The 25,103-nt window shown below is 42.8% G+C and overlaps 1 protein-coding gene across 1 annotated transcript in view; it reads left to right on the plus strand.

The window, feature by feature from the left end:
• Positions 1-388: 388 nt before the first annotated feature.
• mc5ra (melanocortin 5a receptor) overlaps positions 389-25,103 on the plus strand; it is a 28,098-nt gene continuing 3,383 nt past the window's right edge. The window contains exons 1-3 of the mRNA XM_057833139.1: positions 389-532; positions 885-991; positions 16,177-16,365. Coding sequence (XP_057689122.1) covers positions 389-532; positions 885-991; positions 16,177-16,365 — 440 coding nt within the window. The remainder of the gene's footprint in view (positions 533-884; positions 992-16,176; positions 16,366-25,103) is intronic.

Genomic DNA, 25,103 nt, shown 5'->3' on the forward strand with positions numbered 1-25,103 from the left:
TAGCATTTTTGCACTCTATCCAATATCTATGCACAAACTGACATTTGCACTTAGCAAGTCAGCCATCTGCCTCTTACTCTGAGTACTGTAAATTGTCATAGATGCACAGTTATATTAGCACTACATCACCACTTGCTCCTAGTCACGTATTCACTTTCTGTCCAATCTGTGTAGACTGTAAATTGTGTTATTATATCAGCCTATCTCTTCTCTTCTATATCTGTGTTGGTAGCTTCAAATAAGATGGTTTCACTTCAGTCTGCAGCAGAGAAAATGTACAAATTCACATCGCAGTTGAAATGACACTCACGTCTTGTTTTTGACAGCCAGCAATAAAATGCCATCCTGACTTGAGCAACAGTGATTTTGTACCAGAGCTCCTCCAGGGATGAACGTGTCTCTTGGGTCCTCTTACAAACTGGAGATGTTCACGGGTAACTCGACTTTGCCTTACCTTTCCAACTCCAGCCTGCCAGACAAGGCTGGGACAAGTAAACCAGTAGCATGTGAGCAAATCCACATTGCTGTAGAGGTAAGTTTTCATTTTATATTGTTAATATTCCCTCTAAAAACCTAAAGTAATTTTAAAAACGTCCATACAAATTTGAGTTTAGAACCAACCACTTACATAGTCTACTTCCTAACAATAGAGTGTATTTAAATACGATTTTTTTCTGTTTCCTCTTCTACCAGGAAATGATAACGGCTACACATAATAGCTAATAAAATAAAATAAAAATGGTCACAAAACTGTTGAAAAAAAATTGCATTTTTTAAATGGGCTGGATGCAAGATGCATTAATATAGGTAAAAGTATTATAAATCAAAAATCCACTTTGTGAAAACTCTCTTAGACCAGCATGCGCCAATTTTCTGTCTCACAGGTCTTTCTGACCCTGGGGGTCATCTCCCTATTTGAGAACATCCTGGTTATTACTGCAATAGTAAAGAACAAGAACCTTCATTCACCCATGTACTTTTTTGTCTGCAGGTAAGGGAACAACTTTTAAATGTGAAATCTAAAGTTACTCTGACCTGTAATATTATTATGAACACAACGGGGTGGGGGTGGGGGTGGGGGGGGTAATTACACAGGTAACGAAGATACAGAATCGAATCGAATCGAATCGAATCGAATCGAATCGAATCGAATAGAATAGAATAGAATAGAATAGAATAGAATAGAATAGAAAGCTTTTCTTGTCTTTGTGCAGCGTAAAATGAGATTTTAAAGCAGAAATGTCCAAAGTCCGGCCCGGGGGCCAAATGCGGCCCGTGATCAAATTTGATCCGGCCCGCAACCCGCACATAGACTTAATAAATTGAGCAGCATATGAAGTAGCTTACACTAAATGCTGTTCCTCATTTACCTACTAGAGGGCAGCAGCACTCTGAGTGACATCACTGCGTGTGACGTTTTACCCCACCCCCCCAAAAAAAAGGTGGAAATTAGACTATTTCTTCACTGAAATCCGCAACAACTTTGTCTGCCTCATTTGCCAGGAGACAGTGGCTGTTTTTAAATAGTTCAATGTCAAGCGACATTACCAAACGAGACACGATGACATCTACGACAAGATTGCAGGGAAGGAACGCTGAGAGCCGCAGCTGGCACCAGCAGCTTTCTCTCGCCAACTTTTACCAACAGCTGGATAAGAACCGGTTTCGAGAAAATCGAGCATTTGCCAAGAAAATGCTCAGCTTGTTTGCGTCGACGTATTTGTGTGAGAAGACATTCTCAGTTATGAACTTAATTAAGAGCCGTGTAAGAACACGGCTAACGGACACTCACTTGCGAGATATCTTGCGCATCAATACCACTGCCTTTGAGCCAAACCTGGCCTTTGTGCTGGAGTCCCGATATCAATATCACACGCCACATTGATGGAGGAAAGTCATTCGACATTTACAAATAGTATTATGTCATTTACACTAAGTCGCTGAATTGATCTTTTTTGTTAAGATCAATATCAGTCATAAATTCAGACAGGTTATCAGTTTTCACTCCAGAATAAACTTTTAAAAATTCAATCAACGTTTATAGTTACTGATATGTCATATTTCAAATGAGCCTTGCATGGTTGTTACTCTCTCATTTGTCTAATATTCTATCAAAAGTTCTGTGAACATTGAACTGCCATGTTGTTATATTTCATTTTTCAAATGTTATTTGCACTCAAGAGTACAATTACTCCTGTTTAAGAAAAAAATGCAAAGTGAATATTCAACTGCATGTGATATGCATGTTTCAAATGATCCAAAACACATGCTTACGACTGTTGAAATTATAATAAAAAAGCAAATGTGAAACAAAATGGCTTGCTAAAATTTGTTTAAATTAGGGCTGTCAAACGATTTAAATTTTTAATCGAGTTAATCACAGCTTAAAAATTAATTACTCATAATTAATCGCAATTCAAACCATCTATAAAATATGCCATATTTTCCGATAAATTTTTGTTGGAATGGAAAGATAAGACAGAAGACGGATATATCTATTCAACATACTGTACATAAGTACTGTATTTGTTTATTATAACAAGATGGCATTAACATTGTGAACATTCTGTTAAAGCGATCCATGGATAGGAAGACTTGTAGTTCTTAAAAAATAAATGTTAGTACAAGTTATAGAAATGTTATATTAAAACCCCTCTTAATGTTTTCGTTTAATAAAATTGGTAAAACTTTCAATCAAAAAATAAACTAGTAGCTCGCCATTCTTGATGTCAATAATTACGCAATGTTGCTGAAACCCATAAAATCAGTCGCACCCAAGAGCCAGCAGAGGGCGACATAACACCAAAAAACACAAGTAACAAGTGCACATGACACTGTGCTGTCATTTTAATCTGTTTGAGCGGGGCATGTGCGTTAATTGCGTCAAATATTTTAACGTGATTAATTTAAAAAATTCATTACCGCCCGTTAACGCGATAATTTTGACAGCCCTAGTTTAAATATATTGTTGTTTTATGTAAAGGAACCTCAGCCAAGGTCGGCCCCCCATATTTTTACCACACCAAATCCGGCCACCTTTGCAAAAAGTTTGGACACCCCTGTTTTAAAGCCTCGCTCATAACGTTACCACTAGGGGCGTCACTAGATGTAATACAATTGTAGGGCACAGCGAGGCACTTGCGAGTGAGCGAGAGAAAAAAAAAAAAAAAATAGCACTTATCTATCATAAAAAGTCAGAAATAGTGCTTTAAACTATAAATAATCATATCATCGTCGGCTTCACACTCGTGTCCGATTATTAGTTTCAGTCGCTTTTTCAACCTATTTTCGTGGTGGGTGTTTATATCTCATATGACTTGAGAGGCCTAGTCTATGGTGGAATAATCGCTGGCATTGTGTACAAGGGAGGGTCGGTGGAGGACGGGGTTGTTGTTGTCTCTCTTGTCTTTTCCTCTGTTTTGACTCTTCATTTTCTGTTTGTTTTTTTTCGAAGGCATCAATGACTTGGTGAATAGTTCCCCTCCATGTTTTGCGGTCCATGGCAGTTTGCTCCCATGACAAGGGGTCGATGTCAGTGCGTACCAGGGTGCGCTTGAGCTGGTCTTTGTAGCGCATCTTTGGGGCGCCTCGCGGTCTAGTGCCATTTGCGAGCTCGCCGTACAGCATTATTTTGGGGAGTCGAGAAGAATCCATTCTCCGAACGTGGCCTGCCCAGCGGAGACGGTGGTAGATAATAGTGGCTTCAACACTGGTCACCGAGGCTCGTTTTAGGACATCTATGTTGGTGGTGTGACTCTCCCACGGTATTTTTAAAATTTGTCTGAGCTTGTACTGCTGGAAGCGCTCTAGGCTTTTAATGTCACTGCTGTAGAGGGTCCACGTTTCACATGCATACAAGAGAGTAGACAGGACTATTGCCTTAAAGACCATGATTTTTGTAGAAACTGTTAGTGCGTGATTGTTAAATACCCGATTACGGAGCTCCCCATAGGCAGTGTGGGCTGCCCTGATTCTGTTTTCAACATCCTTTTTACATGTGGGAATCGAAGTAAGGATGCTGCCTAGGTATGGAAATCGGTCCACTTCCTCTAGGAGATGTCCATTAATTATGGTATTTGTGTTTGGGAGTGCCCGGCCAGGTAGATTTTGAATCATTATTTTGGTCTTGTCAGTGTTAACTTGCATGCCAAAACGTTCGTATGCGGTATTGTATGCATTTGCTGTCGATTGAAGATCTTCTGCAGCTTGGCACGGGGTGGCATTGTCATCAGCATACTGCAATTCTCGTATTGTTGTGACGGTGGTTTTAGTAGTTGCGCGAAGCCGGGCGAGATTGAAGACTCCTCCATCCATGCGAAAATGCAAGTTTATTGTAGGTGCGTCTGGCGGTATCTTGTTCATCATGGCTGCTGTGTACAATGAAAAACATGTTGGCGCTAGTACACACCCCTGTTTAAGGCCACTGTTGATAGGGAATGGGCCAGAGAGAAAGTTTTGGTGGCATACTCTGCCAACCATTCCATCATGGAGGCCACGGACTAAGGCGACAAAGTCTGGTGGACAACCATACCGTGCAAGTACTGCCCACATTGCAGGGCGGGGTACTTTGTCAAAGGCCTTTTTTAGGTCCCAGAAGATGAGCAGCAGTGGTCGTTGTTGCTCACGGCTCTTCTCTTGTAACTGCCGGGCACAGAAGATCATATCTATTGTCCCACGGGAAGGTCGAAAACCGCACTGGGACTCTGGAAGGACGTCTTCTGCCAAGATGAGGAGGCGGTCAAGGAGAATGCGGGCAAAGATCTTGCTAGCGATGCTTAACAAAGAGATGCCACGGTAGTTGTTGCAGTTCTCTCTGTCACCTTTTTTAAATATGGTGATGATGTTTGCATCGCGGAAGTCATTTGGCAGGGTCTTTGTTTCCCATATTTTCAGAATCAGGTGAAAAAGGTGGTTTCTCAACTCAGGGCCACTTTGAGTGAGGAGTTCCAAAGGGATATTGTCAGGTCCTGGGGCTTTACCTGGTTTCATTCGTTTCAGTGCGTTGTTGAAGTCTTGGATTGAGGGTGGTACTGACATCCAGTATTGGACTGGGTGCTGCGGGGTCATTCTCAAGAGGTCATTAGGGGTATCAGCTTGATCGTTGAGAAGGTACTCAAAATGGGACTTCCATCTTGCCAGGATGCCCTCACTGTTGGTTATGAGAGTGGCCCCATCTGTGTCCTTTAGGCCACCCACTGATGATCGTGTGGGACCAAAAATTTCTTTCGTGGCTGCATAAAAGCGGCGCAGGTCTCGCTGGTCAGCGTAGTTTTGAGTTTCTGCAGCTTTTCTTTGCCACCAGGCGTCCCTGATTCCCCTTTGGCAATCTGCTACAGCTTCTTTGTATGCTTGTTTGTTCTCAGCTGTATGTTGGTTCTCTAGTGTTAGTCGTGCCTGACGCTTGGCTTCAATGAGAAGAGAAATTGTTCTGTCATTCTCATCGAACCAATCCCGCTGTTTCCTCTTGCTGAATCCTAAGGTTTCTGTTGCTGCCCGGATTATGGCATCTCTAAGGCTGGTCCAGCGATCGTCTACTGTAGCCTCGACTGCAGGTTCTGCTAGATGTCTTTCACAAGCTGCTTTGTAATCTTGTGCCAACAGTGGATCTTGGAGTTTACCACAGTCAAAGCGGGAATTTGGCTTGCTGTCAGGTGTCCTTCTGGTTGGTTTTCGAATTTTGAAATTAAATCGGGAAAGTAGGAGTCTGTGATCTGTCCAGCAGTCGTCCGCCCCGGGCATAGATCTAGTAATGCAAATGTCTGCTTTGTCTCTTGCCCTGGTCAGGACATAGTCCAATATGTGCCAGTGTTTGGATCGCGGATGTCTCCATGTTGTCTTTTGCCGGTTCGGTAGTCTGAACATAGTGTTTGTCACAACGAGTTTGTGTTCGGCACATAAGCCGAGTAAGAGTTGGCCATTTGCATTGCACTTCCCCATACCGTGGTGGCCGATGATACCTTTCCACAGGCAATGGTCGTTGCCTACTCTGGCATTAAAGTCCCCCAGCACAATGAGCTTATCATTGGCTGGCACTGTCTGGGTGATGTGGTCTAGTTGGTTGTAAAAGGCAGCTTTATCTTCGTCACTTGATGTTAGTGTGGGGGCATATACTGAGATCAGGGTAAGATGCCTGTCCTTGAGGAGTGGTATACGGACAGTCATCAAGCGCTCGCTGATGGCAATTGGAGCGAGGTTGTGTTGTTGCACTAACTGTGAACGGATGGCAAAACCTACACCATGTATGCGTGGCTCTTTTGGTGCCTTTCCCTTCCAGAAGATGGTGTATCCTGATCCAGTTTCCCTGATGTTGCCCTCTTCGGGTAGTCTAGTCTAACTAAGGGCTGCTACGTCGATTTTGAAGCGGGCAAGCTCCTTACAGACTAGTGCTGTGCGTCGTTCAGGGCGGTTAGTGTTTGCTACGTCCTGAAGGGTGCGAATGTTCCACTTACCAAGGGTAAAAAATTTCTTCGTGTACTTCTTAGTAGTTTGACCGCGTTGTTGGGATGTCCGCCAGCCGCGGTTAGCTGGCCAGACAAGTTTGCCGTGTCCGATGTTTACCCCACCTTTTCTAGGGGCCTCCCCATGTGGGGTGGGCTGCGGTGGTCCTCAAAAGGCCAGCCCAGTCACGGATCCAGCTGCCGAGCTCTGGTGTCACGGCACCGTCATCAGAGAGCGACCATCTTAGACCCGCCGCCGGTGTGCAGTTGTGGGCTAGAGGCTTCCAGCTTTCCAAGCCTGCCTCCGTTACCCACAATACTGTCGCCACAGGACTTGGTAAGGTGGTGAAATGAAAAATGAAGGATGAAATAGGTGGTGAAAACGACAGAATGCCATTCGCTGGGAGTGTTGTTTAAGGTGGTCGTGGCTGCGCGACTCCCACGCACACACACTTGGCCCACATTATTTCCACTGCGGCTCAAAAAGATGAGACAGGCAGCCTCCACAATGTTGGTTGCATCGGACTGTCGGATTCTTGTTTGCTGAAGATCCGCCTTGCCGCCTGCCCGACAGGCGTTGCCCTCTTCCGCCGTTGCTAAGTAGCTTCGTCGTTGGGGTCTTGTTGGGTTTTATTTCGGAGTTTCCTTCTCCTAGCCTTTGCCTAAAGAGGCAGACCCTACAAGGCAGCAAGGGATTTGAATTAAGAGTTTTCCTTCTCTTAGCCTTTGCCTAGGAAGGCATACCCTACAAGGCAGCAGGGGGGGACTGAATATACCATCAGTCCACTCGGTCACTTGCTTGCATTCTGTGATGAACAGGGGGGACCACGGGAAGGTAGCAAGCAAGCAGTTAGGAGGCAGAGGCTGTAATGGGCTTAAGACTAGCTTAGCCTAAGACGCATGCGACTCCAATCACCCCCCCCCCCCCCCCCCCCCCGTTGACTTTTGTGGTTTGGATAATGTGACTATTCAACACCAAAAATTGGGACTCCCCTTGTTGATCGTCAATTCACCACTGCTCATGCTCTTCAACTTCCATCTTCTTTTCATCTCTTCCTGCACTCTGCTGCTCTTTTCTTTCTGGATTGAAATGGGGATATATTGCTGTAATTGTTATGTAATTTATCAGTGTTTCTCAACTGGTAGGTTGTGACCTAAACGTGATTTACAGTTGTGGTCAAAAGTTTACATACACTTGTGAAGAACATAATGTCATGGCGCTCTTGAGTTTCCAGTTATTACTACAACTCTGATTTTTCTCCGATAGAGTGATTGGAACAGATACTTCTTTGTCACAAAAAACATTCATGAAGTTTGGTTCTTTTATGACTTCATTATGGGTTAACAGAAAAAGTGATCAAATCTGCTGGGTCAAAAATATACATACAGCAACACGAATTAGCAATTTTGACTTCTCTGAGGCCATTTAAATAGGGCTCATTGGATGCAAACGCCCACAAATGCTACAATGGGAAAGTCAAAGGAGCTCAGCATGGATCTGAAAAAGCGAATCATTGACTTGAACAAGTCAGGAAAGTCACTTGGAGCCATTTCAAAGCAGCTGCAGGTCCCAAGAGCAACAGTGCAAACAATTGTTTGTAAGTATAAAGTGCATGGCACTGTTTTGTCACTGCCACGATCAGGAAGAAAACGCAAGCTATCACCTGCTGCTGAGAGAAAATTGGTCAGGAGGGTGAAGATTCAACCGAGAATCACCAAAAAGCAGATCTGCCAAGAATTAGAAGCAGCTGGATCACAGGTGTCAGTGTCCACAGTCAGGCGTGTTTTGCATCTCCATGGACTGAGAGGCTGCCGTGCAAGAAGGAAGCCCTTGCTCCAAAAGCGGCACCTTAAGGCTCGACTGCATTTTGCTGCTGATCACATGGACAAAGATAAGACCTTATGGAGGAAAGTTCTGTGGTCAGACGAAACAAAAATCGAGCTGTTTGGCCACAATGCCCAGCAATATGTTTGGAGGAAAAAAGGCGAGGCCTTTAACCCCAAGTACACCACTACCACTACTTTACAGAGAGTAAATGGGATAATGAAGAAGGAGGATTACCTTCAAATTCTTTAAGATAACCTAAAGTCATTAGCCCGAAGATTGGGTCTTGGGCGCAGTTGGGTGTTCCAACAGGACAATGACCCCAAACACACATCAAAAGTGGTAATGGAATGGCTAAATCAGGCTAGATTTAAGGTTTTCGAATGGCCTTCCCAAAGTCCTGACTTAAACCCTATTGAGAACTTGTGGACAATGCTGAAGAAACAAGTCCATGTCAGAAAGCCATCAAATTTAACTGAACTGCACCAATTCTGTCAAGAGGAGTGGTCAAAGATTCAACCAGTAGTGACGGGATCTGTCGTTCACTTGAGTAAACGAATCCATTCCGGATCGTTCAGTAAAAAGATTTGTTCAAACAAATCGTTCACCAAATCGTTCGCCCCCCTCATCTCCCTCCCCGCCCAAATGAATCGTTCGGTTAGTGAACGGGAAGTGATGTTGCCGAACGAATCACCAAAGACCGCTTCGCAGTATAACTGAACGGGAAGTGAAATTCTTGGTCCGTCCCTCTCTCTTGCACACAGGCTCCTCATTGACCGCTCGTCGTAGTTTCAGTAATGAGTGACAGGCAATATCATTCTGCTTTCAAAGACAGCCTCGTCTCCCTCCCGCTGCTGCAAAAGCGAGGGAGAACTTCCGCGTCGTCTGTCCTAGTTCTATGGGCTCAAAGTCATGGCTCGTGCTTGCATTTCAATTTAGGACACGGTTAAACATTTTCCTTTTGTGGGGGGAGTGGGGGTTTGGGGTCGGAGGCGCACGGACTTTCTTTAGCATGTTCTTGATCACATATACAATGCTGCTGCTAGCCTGCTACCAGCCAACGCAGCATGCTTGCTGTCACGAAAATAAAAATAAATCGAAAGTTTAATTTCTAAATATGGAACGACCAACACATCATATTTACCTCTCACTCTGTTGTATTTTTGTTTTTATGCTCATCACTATTATTTTTAGTCACTATTGTTAAAACTATAAGTGTAAATAGCTAGTTGTCGAATGTGCTGCTCTGAAATAAAGACAATACTACATTTTGATATTTGACAGTTTAATTGCAAATCAGTATTAAGATGATCGTATTGAATTTTTGCACTGGTATTAATAAATAAAATAATCCGGTCAACTCCCCTGTCGTCCCCGCATCTCAGATCGTCAAATGCTGACGAGAAATGATTGCTTGCTCTTTACGATGTCGCCTTTCTACCCTCATTAGTCTGTTAAGAAAAATGTAGACATATTGCGACATCTCCCGTGTCCTCGTGCGTTGTTTTGGGGCGCTTGAGTAGCGCATGATGGACGGATTGACATAATTTGTCAAACCAACCGACACGCTCTGACACGAAAAAAAAATAAATAAAACACTCGGAAAAAATTGACATGTATATACAGTTTCATTGCAAATCAGTATTATGGTGATCGTATTGAATTTTTGCACTGGTATTAATAAATAAAATAATCCGGTCAGCTCCCCTGTCGTCCCCGCATCTCAGATCGTCAAATGCTGACGAGAAATAATTGTTTGCTCTTTACGATATCGCCTTTCTACTCTCATTAGTCTGTTAAGAAAAATGTAGACATATTGCGACATCTCCCGTGTCCATGTGCGTTGTTTTGGGGCGCTTGAGTAGCACATGATGGACAGATTGACATAATTTGTCAAACCAACCAACACCTGACACGGAAAAAAAAAAAAAAAAACACTTGGGAAAAAATGGACATATATATATACCGTTTCATTGCAAATCAGTATTATGGTGATCATACTAAATATTCTTTTTTTCTGTGCACATATGAGGTAAATATCGCTGCCATGAAGCCTCCATATAGTGACAGTTCTTTGCCCCCTTCATTGCCGTCACGCGACCACAGCTCAGCTTTTGCTTGCCTCGTAGCTACCCGTGTTTTAAATTACTGTAAATTTTATAGTATGTCGTAATAGGTAGTCCCGAGTCTGTTGAGAAAAGTAGTACACTAAACCATGCTCGCTAGATTTGTGTGGTGTTTTTGTCTTTTTGAGCTGCATTTGATAGGCTCCACGTTAACAAATATATGACAAAGTCCTTTCCTTTCATTTTTTGATTCGTTCACCGCATAGTCATTACTGGAAAGTCAAGTTAGCAGCAAGCTAGGTCAGGAACCGGAGGACCGAGTCACTGAACGGGAAGTGACAAAACTCAGTCTTGCCCCCCTGCTTGCACGCTGGCTGCTCATTGGCCACACGTGGAAGTGAGTGACATACGCCCTGATTCTGTTTCCGGTCCCTCCCCTGCCCGCGATGAGGCTGGCGTCTGATTGGTCGTGTGCGATGTCAGAAGACGCTGCCGCTTGCTCAACGCCCTCCCACGCAGTGAACAAGCACCAACTTCATAGAACGAATCAGTGCAGATGGTGATTAGTTCGGTCTCGTTCACCCAAACAATTCGTTCAAAAAGAACGAATCGTTCGCGACCTATACAACACTATCAACCAGAAGCTTGCCAGAAGCTTGTGGATGGCTACCAAAAGCGCCTAATTGAAGTGAAAATGGCCAAGGGACATGTTACCAAATATTAGCGCTGCTGTATGTATATTTTTGACCCAGCAGATTTGATCACTTTTTTCTGTTCACCCATAATAAAGTCATAAAAGAACCAAAGTTCATGAATGTTTTTTGTGACAAAGAAGTATCTGTTCCAATCACTCTATCAGAGAAAAATCAGAGTTGTAGAAATAACTGGAAACTCAAGAGAGCCATGACATTATGACCACACTTAACCGCCTGATACGTAAAGAGTAAAGTTGAACCATTTAAATTCACAATTCGTGGGAATAGGCGACCAAACAAACATCAACACAGCGGTAAAAATGAACAAGAATGGGCAGTTTATCTGGCACTCTATTCACATACGACCACAGTAGTTTACCACAGTTAACCGCCTGATACGTAAAGAGTAAAGTTGAACCATTTAAATTCACAATTCGTGGGAATAGGAGACCAAACAAACATCAACACAGCGGTAAAAATGAACAAAAATGGGCAGTTTATCTGGCACTAACCTGTAAAGCAGGTGGGAAGAAAAAATTTGCACTGTCGACTGTATGATTAGCACACGTGCCATAATTATGTATTACCCAGATTGAGACAGATCTTTGACAACATACTACTTAGTGAGTTGCATGTGACAATGTTGTGGCATTAGCAGTGCAATGACAGTGAAGTTACAGTGCAAACTTGAGTAGTGTGACATTATTACATAATAAGGGTAGTTTTGTGTGGTTTACTGTTACTTAAGTTTATCATAAATTGTATCATTTTATTGTAACTACGTAAATCCCAACTTCACTTGTAATCTGTATGTTACAATTCTGAATCTGCTGGTTGAAGAATACGCACACATACAAATACAATATCCTCTCTTTGCATCGTATGAACCCTCAAAAATCAACTTGCTGTTTTTTAACCTCTATACCAGTGGTTCTTAAACTTGCTAAAGGTACCAAACCCCACGAATTTCACATGTGCATTCACCGGACCCTTCGGAATTTATTAATGAGGCTTTTTTTCCCCCTTCAAATTCAAAACCGATATAGCTAAGTTAGCAAGCACATTCCTGTTGAAATTTATTCAAATTTACTACAAATACATTTGGTGGTTTGCAGGTACTTTTCATGTTGTAAAATGAAATTTCATGTCTACATTCTTTTATTTTAAATTCTTTATTTTTTTTACTTTTAACCTATTCTGTTCAGCTGCTTAGACACGGAGAAAAGGAATCTGAGTGTCCCAGTGGTCTGAACAGCATTAATGTATCACATGGGAGTTTGATATACGCCCATCGTGGTTGTTCATCATGTGTACATTCTCATTTTATGGTTGCATCCTTGCATCACATACTATTTTTATCCCGTAAAATGTGATGTTAATTATTATCTGCGCAGTGCACACTGCCTGTAGGTCTGTATTACTTACTCATACCAAGTGTGAGTCAACCTTCCACTGAGCAAACAACTTTCTTCTACCATTAGATCAGGGGTGTCAAACCAATTCCTCAAAGGGCCGCAGTGGGTCTTGGTCTTTGTTCCAACAGATCCAGCAGAGACAGTTCAACCAATGAGGTTTCTGCTAAAACAAGCAGCACCTGCCTGTAGTCAACTGATTACACTCACATTGGTGAAAGGCTGCCTTCATGATGGGTTTGAACAAAAACCCGCACCCACTGCGGCCCTTTGAGGACAGGTTTGACACCCCTGCATTAGATAGAGGGCTTGGAGTTAAAAGAAATGGAATAAAGCTTGTAAATTGGAGGCAACCCAGTTCAAAACCTAGTCTAAATCGACACTTGACCTTTACTCAGAGTATGAAAATAGGGCCCTGTGTGTCTTAACCTTCACTGAACCCCATAGACTTACTCACCAAACACATGGGGTTCAATTGAACCCAGGTTAAGAACTACTGCTCTATTCTCGTGTTTTGTACTTCTGCTGGTATCCATGCTCAAAAACTGAAGTAAGGTATCATCCATAGTGCTTATAGGTGCAGAGATGCAGTACCCAGGAATGCTGATTTTTACATACATATGTGCAAAGAATGATTTGCTCTCATGAGTTCAATGAATCCCAGTGTGGAAATGTGAGAGGATGCACCCGCGCAGTAAGTCTACTCGTGGAATTGCCTTGCTCCTAAATATTTCACAGTTGACCATCAATCATATTCCAAAAATGTGGGAGAGTTTGGGCAATTGGGAACGAAACGCCATGAAGTTAAAGGCCATCAAAAGTGACAGAATAGGGAAACATACCAATGTAGTGCGAAATATAGCCAACATTATGGCGAGACGATAACTAAAGACCACTCAACCTCATGTGGCTTCCAGATTAGCTCAAAACCAATGTGCAGAGTTTGGGCTCCCATGGCTGAGCATCTGCATCCGAGTATCCGTCACCTGGTACAATATAAATTGTTAGGTGCTGTGATTTAAAAGCATGCCACCACTGGACTCTGGAGCAGTGAAAGCTTGTTCTCTGAATTGAGAAATCAAGCTTCTCTGTCTGGCAATCAAATGAATGAGCCTGGGTTTGGTAGTTCTCAGGAGAATGGTACTTTTTTAAACCTGCCCTCCTTTCCTCATTCGCTCCCCTATTGCCAATCAGGACTCAAACCTACATCATCATTTCAGTAGTTAAGTGGTCTGACTATTAAGCTACTGAAGACTGGTTGGAACAATTTCTGTGCATGTCGAAGGATAGAAAAACCTTAATCCCTGAGAACTCGCTGGCGGCTAAAGCTAGACTGGGCTTTTGGCTCAGTGGTCAGTACGCTCGACTGTCACTGTGACAGTGCATATTCAAACCCCGTTTGCAGACATGGAAGAATGAGAAAGGGATTTCAGTGATGTCACCACAACTATCAGACAGATTACCATACATTCTCTTTACAGTCAGATGCCTTAAAACAACAGTTAAAATGTAGTTCTTTTTACAGTATATTGTTGTTAATTTGTTAGCAAACTTTGTCCATCCGTCCATTCATCATCTTCCGCTTGCTCTGAGGTCAGGTCGCGGGGGCAGCAGCTTTGACAGGGAAGCCCAGACTTCCCTCTCCCCAGCCACTTCAACCAGCTTATCCGACGGGATCACAAGGCGTTCCCAGGCCAGCCGAAAGACATAGTCACTCCAGCGTGTCCTGGGTCATCCCCGGGGCCCCCCACCAGTGGGACATGCCCGGAACACCTCTCAGAGGAGGCGTCCAGGAGGCTTCCGAGCCAGATGCCAGAGGAGTAGCTGCTCCCGGATGACCGAGCTTCTCAGCCTATCTCTAAGGGACACCCTGCGGAGGAAACTCATTTCGGCCACTTGTATCTGAGATCTTGTTCTTTCGGTCACGACCCACAGTTCGTGACCATAGGTGAGGGTAGGAACGTAGATCGACTGGTAAATCGAGAGCTTTGCCTTTCGGCTCAGCTCCTTCTTCACCACAATGGATCGGTGCAGAGTCCGCATTACTACAGACGTTGCACTGATCCACCTGTCGATCTCCCGCTCCCTCCTTCCCTCACTCGTGAACACGACCCCTAGATACTTGAACTCCTCCACTTGGGGCAGGATCTCATCCCCAACCCGGAGAGGGCACTCCACCCTTTTTCGACCGAGGACCACGGTCTCGGATTTGGAGGTGCTGATCTTCATCCGAACCACTTCACACTCGGCTGCGAACCGCTCCAGTGAGAGTTGGAGGTCATGGCTTGATGAAGCCAGCAGCACCACATCATCTGCAAAATGCAGATATTCAATGCTGAGGTCACCAAACCAGACCCTGTCAATGCTTCGGCTGCGCTTAGAAATTCGGTCCATAGAAATTATGAACAGAATCGGTGACAAAGTGCAGCCTTGGTGGAGTCCAACCCTCACTGGGAACAAATTCAACTTACTGCCGGTAATGCGCACCAAGCTCTGACACCGGTTGTACAGGAACCGAATAGCCCTTACCAAGGGACTCGGTACCCCGTAGTCCCGGAGCACCCCTCACAGGACTTCCTGAGGCACACAGTTGAACGATTCTCCAGATCCACAAAACACATGTAGACTGGTTGGGCTAACTCCCATGCACCCTCGAGGACCCTGCCGAGGGTGCAGAGCTGGTCCACTGATCCACGGCCGGGACAAAAACCACACTGCTCCTCCTGAATCCGAGATTCAACTTCCTGACGGTCCCTCCTCTCCAACACAACTGAATGGACTTTAAAATGTAGTTAAAATGTAATTCTTTTTACAGTAAATTGTTGCTAATTTGATAACAAACTTAGTACTTTTTTTAAATGGTACAATTCTGGCAATCCCAGCTTCCTGGTATTTCATCCTAAATTTAGCATTCTTATTTTTAACAGTGTGGGGTTGCCTTTGTTGTAGCTAAACGTTGTGTTTTAGTTCCAGTTGAATAAACTCTGAATGCCTCAGCATACCAAATGAACTTGTGGACATAGTGTGGACCAACCGCTTCCCATTACTGTCCACCAGTCCAGAGTCTGATGTGGATGAACTTGACTGGCCAGGACAGACCCTAACCATAACCCCGATAGAATACTTTTGGGATGAATTAGAGTGCAATTCTTTCTTATCTAGCGTCAGTGTGTGACCTCACAAACATGCTTCTGTATTGACTTTTTTTTTTTTTTTTTAATCCCTTAAACCCTACTAAATAGCTGATTTCTTTGTATTCGCGTACACACATTTGAAATGGTAAATCAAATAAAACCTAGAAGTGACTTGAAGCTAGCCAATTTGGCATAACGAAGGACGACGCAAAAATAAGGCACAAAAATGAGTAATGTAATAAAAACTCAGTATATCATTTCTGTATTGAAATTGCTAGTTTTGGGAGTTTTGTATTCCTAGTAAGATGACATTGAATCCAGTCTTTGCAATGCTAGCCTGAAAGGTGTTTGATGCATGAGTTAGAAGTTAGCTGTGGATTTTGAAGTACTGTAATACAGTATTTATAGTTGTAGATAAATAATGTCAAAGTTTTGTATAGGATTAGTTGGATTTCTTTTGGGGGGGTGGATGTGAAAAATTAGCTATGACTCCTGATTTATTTTCCAGCTGTCTGCTTATTAATTAAAAAACTACTGAAGTAAAAATGATGATTCAATAATTTTTTTTTTTTTGTAAATTCTCTTGTTTTTTTGTTTTTTTTTGCAGTTTGGCAGTGGCTGACATGTTAGTAAGTGTGTCCAACGCCTGGGAAAGTGTCATCATTTACCTGCTGAACAATAGGCAACTGGTGGTGGAGGAGCACTTCATCCGACATATGGACAACGTTTTTGATTCCATGATCTGCATCTCTGTCGTTGCATCTATGTGCAGTTTAGTGGCCATCGCTGCGGACAGGTAATCACCATCTGACAAATTTTTGGACTTATTTACATATTTTTTTATTTGTTCATTTGTAATTTATTGAAAGAAAAAAAAATCCAAGGGAAAATTAAAGGGACAGACAACACATAATTTAAATGGCCATTTTGTGACGTCAGTTATAGAGTCAAACACAGGTGCATGGGACAATGGGTATTATTGAAGTCACGAGATAGGGCGGGCATTCTGGGATACTTGCAGTTGATTGGGTAAGACAGTACCAGCATTGATAAAATGTCTGCCTTCACCAAGGGTGACCACTTCCTGGAACTGCTGGCTTTTATTTGCGTTTTTTCTCCGCTATTACACATCATAAAAATTCAATTATGTGTTTTTTCAAATCATCAATTATGATTCTGTTATATACAGTACATGATAAAAGTACTGCGTGTTCCTCTAACATGTCATTTAAATAAAAACATGAAAACAGTTGGTTGCTTTAAGCAGACCGTGAATTCCTGTGAGTTTGAATACCAGAGCAGAATACATGCCAAATTTTTAAAATTATATTTATGAAATTCCAAATGGCTCATGAATTTTCCCAACAGCTGTGCATATTGGTGAACGAGATTGTCATGTTCCTTGGGTGTGGGGTTAAGGAATCCCAACACAACAGAAAGAGCAGGCATTGAAAACTTAACTTAAAACAAAACTAAGGCGAGCAATGCAAAACGGAAAAAATTAGCTAATCCAAAATCACAATAGGAAAAGGAACTTATTCAAACAGGAGAAGACGAGGCAAGAACAAACTTCTGAAACATTCAGCTACATCGAACTGACAAGGACTGAATCGAAAGAGGGAGGTTAAATAATCAGAAAGCGGTAAGGAAACAATGAGGAACAAGAGAGGTAGAGGGGAAGCTGATTGGTCAGATACACAGGAAAGCGGTAGACAGCAAGTGACATTAATTTTAAAAAATCAACTAAAGGAGGGGGGTGAGAAGTGGGCTGGAACGGTCTGGAACTCCGTTCCAGTAAAACATTCGGGGCCGGAACTGCCTGGATTGTTATTTTGATCCTGAAAATATGATGACAACTGTCCAAACACCATGTCAAAAAACAACTGCTAGTTGCCACACACGCATCTCCAAGAAAACAATCCACTAAAGTCAGATTTACATACACAAGTACTAACAAAAAGCCTAATAAAGTGCTTGTCTTCCACTGATGTTTATTGTGTATTTGTTCCACGCAGTTCTCCCCAGTGGCTCCACCTCTCTCAGTGTATCTGACGAATCTGCATGCGCAGCAATGAGCAAACCACCCTGGACTTAGTTGTCCGTTCAATTGGCTGATAGACTGACACGTGAGCAGCATGGATAGTTAGCTCTGATTGGTTGTAATGCACATGTGTGCAAAAAAGAAAAAAAACAAAACAAGAGAGGTAACTAAACTTGTTGAATCATTTGAAAATGAATGTGATAAAACCAGGATAATGCAATGGAAAATGTATCAGATATTTAAGAGAAAGGAGAGAGTTGAACAGGACGATGAAAAGGCTGATGCAAATAAAGCTTCAAAGCAGAGGGTGGAGTAGCCAGAGACACTGCAAAAAGAAACAGCAGGGCCCTCCGAACCACATGCAGGTACAGATAATCTGCTAGCCAAACTAGAGGTGGGTAGAGTAGCCCAAAATTCTCAAGTAAGAGTAGCGTTTCTTCTAGAGAGCATAATATTACTCAAGTAAAAGTAGTCATCCGTAGTCATGCAAAAATTTACTTAAGTACAATTAAAAACGTATTTGTTGAAAAGTTACTCAAGTCATGAGTAACATTGTGAGTAACTTTTTTAATGATGGTATACTTTTTTTCTCAGCACAACTTCATCTATATGAAGTGTTATCATTATACTGTACTAGCCCAGTTGTCCCAAACCTGCTAGCTTATACAGTGCTGGCCAAAAGTATTGGCACCCCTGCAATTCTGTCAGATAATTCTCTATTCCTTCGAGAAAATGATTACAGTTACAAATGCTTTGGTAGTAAGATCTTCATTTATTTTACTTGAAATGAAAAAACACAAAAGAGAATGGCAAAAAAAATTAAATCATCATCATTTTTACACAAAACTCCAAAAATGGGCCGGATAAAAAATTAAAAAATTTAAAAAAAAATTTTTTTTTAAACGTGATGCGTCTCTAATTTGTGTAATTAACAGCACCTGTTACTTACCTGTGGAACATAACAGGTGGTGGCAATAACTAAATCACACTTGCAGACAGTTAAAATGGATTAAAGTTGACTCAACCTCTATGCTTTGTCCATGTGTGTACCACATTGAACATGGAAAAAAGAAAGAAGACCAAAGAACTGTCTGAGGACTTGAGAAGCAAAATAGTGAGGAAGCATGGGCAATCTCAAGGCTAAAAGTACATCTCCAAAGATCTGAATGTTCCTGTGTCTACCGTGCGCAGTGTTATCAATAAGTGTAAAGCCCATGGCACTGTGGCTAACCTCCCTAGATGTGAACGGAAAAGAAAAATTGACGAGAGATTTCAACGAAAGAATGTGCTGATTAGGGATGGGAATCGAAATCCGATTCCAATTCGGAACCGGTTCCGAGTGTTTTGAGGCCTCGACATCACAATGAAAAAGCCTTAACGATCCCTTTAACGATTCCTAAAGACGCGTATTGCGTCGTGACGTGTCTTGTTGTCCAGACGCATCAAACTAGCATGGCGCCAAGAACCACTCGCTCCAAAGTTTGACTACACTTCACCAGGAAAGAGTGTAAAAATGAAAGGTTACGACTGGTAAGCATGAGCATTGCAGCCATAAACATAACAATGACAGCACGTAGGTTCAAACGCTCGAAAGTGTGTCTTCACTTCACGAGGAAAAATTACAACAAAGCGACTTGCAGTCGTTGCAAGGTGGAGATAACTGCATCAGGAGGGAATACAACTGCGCTGTCCTCACAGAGAGGCTAAGGCTCAGTCCTGACTATACAGCTAGCTAAACTCCCAAATGACGATGCAGAAGACGTTGGTATAATTTGCTGACTTTATTCAACCATCACTTGAAGAGTGAAACTAAGAATAGAAATGAAACAAATCAATTTCGTCCCCAATAACAAACAGGTTTGCATCAACGTAAATCAACGATGATTAGCTGCTAATAACAGTAATAACAAATGGTTAGCATTCGTTCGCTAGCATTAGCACATCGTTCAAACCACTACACAACTGGATTTAAGTGTCCGATCGCGAGTGGAAACACAACACAACAACACAAAAGATGATACATACAGGCGTTGCCTCTGTAGTTAATAACATTAACAAAGAACGCAGGCTCGTAGAAGTGTTTCCCTGTCTCACTAACTCGCTCACTCGCTTGGATGCGGCATTTCTTCTTCGGGTGTAAGCGCGCTCTTCTTCACGTGAGCGCGTTCTTCTTCGCGTGAGGAAGCGCAAGGGCGCCCCCACTTGAGCGTGTAAGCGCCACAAAAACTAAAAGGCATGCATTTCAATGTAATGGTAAATAATACACGTTAACCCATCAGTCCACAAACTGGGGCCCGCGGCCCAAATACGGCCCGCCTCCACATTTGGTCCGGCCATTTTGATTTTTTTTTTTTTTTTTCAATCGTGTTATTTATTTCCTGGCATTTTCCCTGAAGAATTCAGAGAGGGTTATTTGGATATTATCTATATAATTAATAGTGTTTTTATTATTAATTATTATTATTATATTATGTTATTATTTTTATTTTATATACTTTCATTCCGTGAAGAATCCAGAAAGGGTTATTTGATTGTGGCTTTCTGAAAAACAATAATTTTTTACATTTATGCACTTCTGCAATCGTCACACTTTTTCTGTTACAAACTGACCCCGGCCCCTCATCAGAGAAGGGAAAAGTTATGTTGCCCTCACAGGAAAAAGTTTGGGGACCCCTGCTTTAACACATATTGCCAAAGGCAAAAAAACAACATATCTGCCAATATATACCAATATTTTTTATTTCTATTAGATAAATGTTTCAGCAAAATGTTACACATTCTTGTGTATTTGCCACTTATTGCCACAGTTAACATTGAGGCTTTGGGCCTCTTTTGATCTCGTTGTGAGTTTGTAAGGTTGTGACTTCGGATTAAACAAACTCGATGCCAATCAAAACGTTTGTTCTTATTTTTCCCCAAATTAGAATCGATAAGAGAATCGATAAAGAATCGAATCGTTAAGCAATATCGATAATGGAATCGGAATCGTAAAAATCCTATCAATTCCCATCCCTAGTGCTGATGGTGGATAAAGATCCTCGACTAACATCCAAACAAGTTCAAGCTGCCCTGCAGTCCGAGGGCACAACAGTGTCTAGCCGTAGTATCCGCTGGCGTCTGAATGAAAAGGGACTCTATGGTAGGATACCCAGGAAGACCCCACTTCTGACCTAAAAAAGCCAGGCTGGAGTTTGCCAAAACTTATCTGAGAAAGCCAAAAACGATTTGGAAGAATGTTCTCTGGTCTGATGAGACAAAAGTAGAGCTTTTTGGGAAAAGGCATCAACATAGAGTTTACAGGGGGGAAAAAACAAGGCGTTCAAAGAAAAGAACACGGTCCCCACAATCAAAAAGGCCAGAGGTTCCCTGATGTTTTGGGGTTGCTTTGCTGCCTCTAGCACTGGACTGCTTTACCGTGTGCATGGCATTATGAAGTCTGAAGACTACCAATAAATTTTGCAGCATTATGTAGGGCCCAGTGTGAGAAAGCTGGGTTTTCCTCAGAGGTCATGGGTCTTCCAGCAGGACAATGACCCAAAACACACTTCAAAAGCACTAGAAAATGGTTTTAGAGAAAACACTGGTGACTTCTAAAGTGGCCAGCAATGAGTCCAGACCTGAATTCCATAGAACACCTGTGGAGAGATCTGAGATCTGAAAATGGTAGTTTGGAGAACCCTTCAAATCTCAGAGACCTGGAGTAGTTGGCCAAAGAAGAATGGTCTAAAATTCCAGCAGAGCATTGTAAGAAACTCATTGATGGATACCGGAACCGCAGTTATTTTGTCTAAAGGTTGTGCAACCTAGTATTAGGCAGAGGGTGCCAATACATTTATCCGCCCCATTTATGGAGTTTTGTGTAAAATGATAATAATTTAATTTCTTTTTTCATTCTCTTTTGTGTTTTTTCATGGCAAGCAAAATAAATGAAGATATTACTCCCAAAGCATTTGTAATTGCAATCATTTTCTTAGAGGAATTGAGCATTATCTGACAGAATTGTAGGGATGCCAATACTTTTGGCCATCACTGTAGCCACAATGGACTTGGTGGTAGGTTCCTCTTCTGGCTCAACTGGTGACCTTTTTGCTGCACACAGTCAAAAGCAGCTAATGTTACAGTTTACATACTGACGCTGTGCTGCTATAGGTGTGCAAACACCCCAGTAATGGCGGCCAACCACTCGAGGGCGATGTACGCAAATCTCTACTCAGATTAGTCAAGAGGCACAGGCCAGATTGCAGTCGTTAACAATTTTTTTTTTTTTTTTTTTTTTGTGGCCCGGTAACAAATGTGCTACGGACCTGTACTGGTCCCCGGCCCGGTGGTTGGGGATCCCTGGCTGAGCCTATTACATGATCGTATTATGGCAAAAAGATGAAAAAAAATCATCAAACTAAAACCAGACCACTATGAGCCATTACCCGTCCAAAGAGCATGAGTGCCCTCACGTGGAGAAAAAAAACATTGTTAGCCCTGAATGTTACAATGGAGTTATGTTGCGACATCTTAGTGGTGAAACTGGTAGAGGTACTGTTGGCATCTCAGGCATAAATATAATCAATATGTAGAATATAGAGGAAAAATATAACGACTAGTGTAGCCTAACGTAGCGGAGTAAGAGTAGTGTTTCTTCACAAATCTACTGAAGTAAAAGTAAAAAGTATTGTAAGGTAAAACTACTAAGTAGGAAGTACATTGTTCTCAAAAAATTACTCAAGTTAATGTAACAGATCAAATGTAACGCATTACTAACCATCTCTGCTACCTACGCATCTGTGTGGGAAAAAAGAGCAATATGCAAACTAGGCAGCTAGGCGCAACTCGGAAGTCACGCGACTCGAACGGCACGCAGGTCAGCGTGGTGACAGATTGCCCACCTCTAATCAACTCATGAGAAGCTAACATGCTCGAAACTTGCCTCTTTAATTTAGGATTAGAAATACATTTACACACTTAGGAGACAAAAAAACCCAATTGGGGAAAGTACTACAAAAAAGTAGGTGCTACTGAGCTGTGCAGCCATGCCCTTATTCAAAACCAAAATGAATCTTCTAATTGGGCCAATTCGACCAAGTGTGCCAAATTCCATGGCTCTATAAGCTGCTCGAGTCCCTGAAAAAAATATACTTGCTTTTACTGGTGAACAAAGGGTTGTCACGGCAACAATCAGAGACATGTGGACATCGGTCTAAAAATTGCAGTCTTACAAAAGGTCTTGTTACTACAATGACCGACCTGACAAGAACTGGACATGTATCAGTAAAATGAGTGACTTTCTTTTATCACTAGTTGGCGGTGTAGGGTTGATGCAAATGACCCCTACAGGGCCCTTCAGGGTACGACTCTCACCAAACACGGGAGGTTTGGCGCAGATATGTTGTATATCTGCCAAGCTATGACTATTCAGAATTTGTGGCGAGACGAAATAGCGACGGTCATTTTCACTTTCCTGTTGGACCCTCTGCTTCAACGAAACCTCAACATTTTTCATCAGGCACCTGAAAACATGTCTTAAGGCTCCCCTGATGCAGGTTTGAGGTCAACAGATTTTTTTTTCCTTTGGAGGAGGAGCCGGTCTCGTAAAAAAGGGTATCTCCTGTTCCCACTAGGGGGCGCCAGGCATATTTGGTCATATTTCAATGCAGTCGTGTTCAATGTGAAATACCTCAAATACACACCAGATATGAAATAGATTGAACATTGTATGAAGGAGTTATTAGTCATTTTCTGAATTTGGTGTTTTGCCGAAAAAATGGCTGACTTTGGCACCCCGCCCAGGTCAGGTCCATGAATCAAAACACACCATTTTGACAACTTAAGATTTCATATGTCTCATGAACAGCCTCGCCAATTTTGAGGAGGATCCAACTAATTCCCTAGGCGCCAAGTTCTCAAATGTGCACCCCTTAAATAAAACATTCACATTTAATCCAAAATACCCAATTTCGTTGGGTTTGAAATATTGGTGCAAGAGACTTTTTGGAGCAGTTTTGCACAACGTATCGACTGGCCGAATTTCATTGCTATATATTGAAAAAACCTAATAGGAGAGGCCTTTTTGAAAAATTGAAGGGGGCACCACTGAGCAATTTGGTATGGTTTTTTCACAACGTTGCAAAATTATCTAAATTCACACAAAGTCGCGCATATGTGCAAATTTTGGTGCGTTTTTGAGCATGTAAAGGACTCAAATTCTTCTGCCACTAGTTGGTGCTACAGAGTTGATGCAAATGACCACTACAGGACTCTTCAGGGTAAGACTCTGACGAAGTATGGGAAGTTTGGTGCAGATATCTTGTATATTTGCCAAGTTATGACTGTTCACATCTTGTGGTGAGACAAAATGGCTACAGTCATTTTCACTTTCCTGTTTGGAACCCTCCGCTTCAATAAAACCTCAATATTTTTCATCAGGCACCCGAAAACATGTCTTAAGGCTCCCGTAATGCAGGTTTAAGGTCAATAGATTTTTTTCGCTTGGAGGAAGAGCCTGTCTCGTAAAAAAGGGCATTTCCTCATACCACTAGGAGGCGCCAGGCCGAAGGGATAATATTTCAATGCAGTCGGCTTCAGGCTGGGATACCTCTCATACATGCCAGATATGAAAAAGATTGAACTTTGTATCAGACCTCTTAATAGGACTAGTTGTTATAGATCCCAAAGTAAATTAATCAGCACAGCAGTTGAGGTCCTCTTGGGTGGGGTGGACTTAGTCACTGATCGAGCGGTGCCACCAGCTCGACACATCATCAGTTGTGTGCCCCAGCTTCATCAGGTGTTTCGGCCACTTAACACAATACACCCTCTGCTGGGGTTGGCCCACCACAGGCTGATCAGACCTGGGTGCTTGTCAAGCGGTGGCACCGCACATTCACTTGGCAGACCATGTTGCGTCCCTGCGTTTCAGCCACAGCCAGTGACTGCTCCGCTCTGCTGCAGTGGCAAGTTCTTTGATTGCCTTCCGTTGGGCCTGCCCTCTGATCCCCACCTCCTTCAGGAGCCTTGTGGTGGACCTTGCTACAAAGCCTCTGCAGCCGACCTCCACTGGCCACACCATCACGTTCCAGCCCCGCCCCTCTGCTTCAGCTGCTAAGTTGGCATACCGCAGCCTCTTCCATTCGAATGCCTCATCAATGGCATCCTCCCACGGGACAGTCAGCTCAACGATGAAAACATGCCGGCAGGATTTGGACCAGAGGACCAGGTCTGGTCGCAGATTGGTTGCTGCAATTTCGGGTGGAAAGGTGAGCCTCTGGTTGAGGTCCACTCGCATTTCCCAATCCCGGGCTGCGCTCAATGGGCCAGATTCCGGGGGAGATGACTTGGTCCGCCGTTTCTCCCCTTCCCGGACAAACATTTTCTGTGGGACGGTAAACTGGGCGTTTAGAGGCATGGCATTGGTGGATACCCTCTTGTTCTCAAGTTCGGCAGCCAAACACTTTAAGACCTGGTTGTGGCGCCAGGTGTATCTTCCTTGGGTCAGGCTGACT

This window comes from Corythoichthys intestinalis, chromosome 4 (assembly GCF_030265065.1).
Source record: "Corythoichthys intestinalis isolate RoL2023-P3 chromosome 4, ASM3026506v1, whole genome shotgun sequence".
NCBI lineage: Eukaryota > Metazoa > Chordata > Actinopteri > Syngnathiformes > Syngnathidae > Corythoichthys > Corythoichthys intestinalis.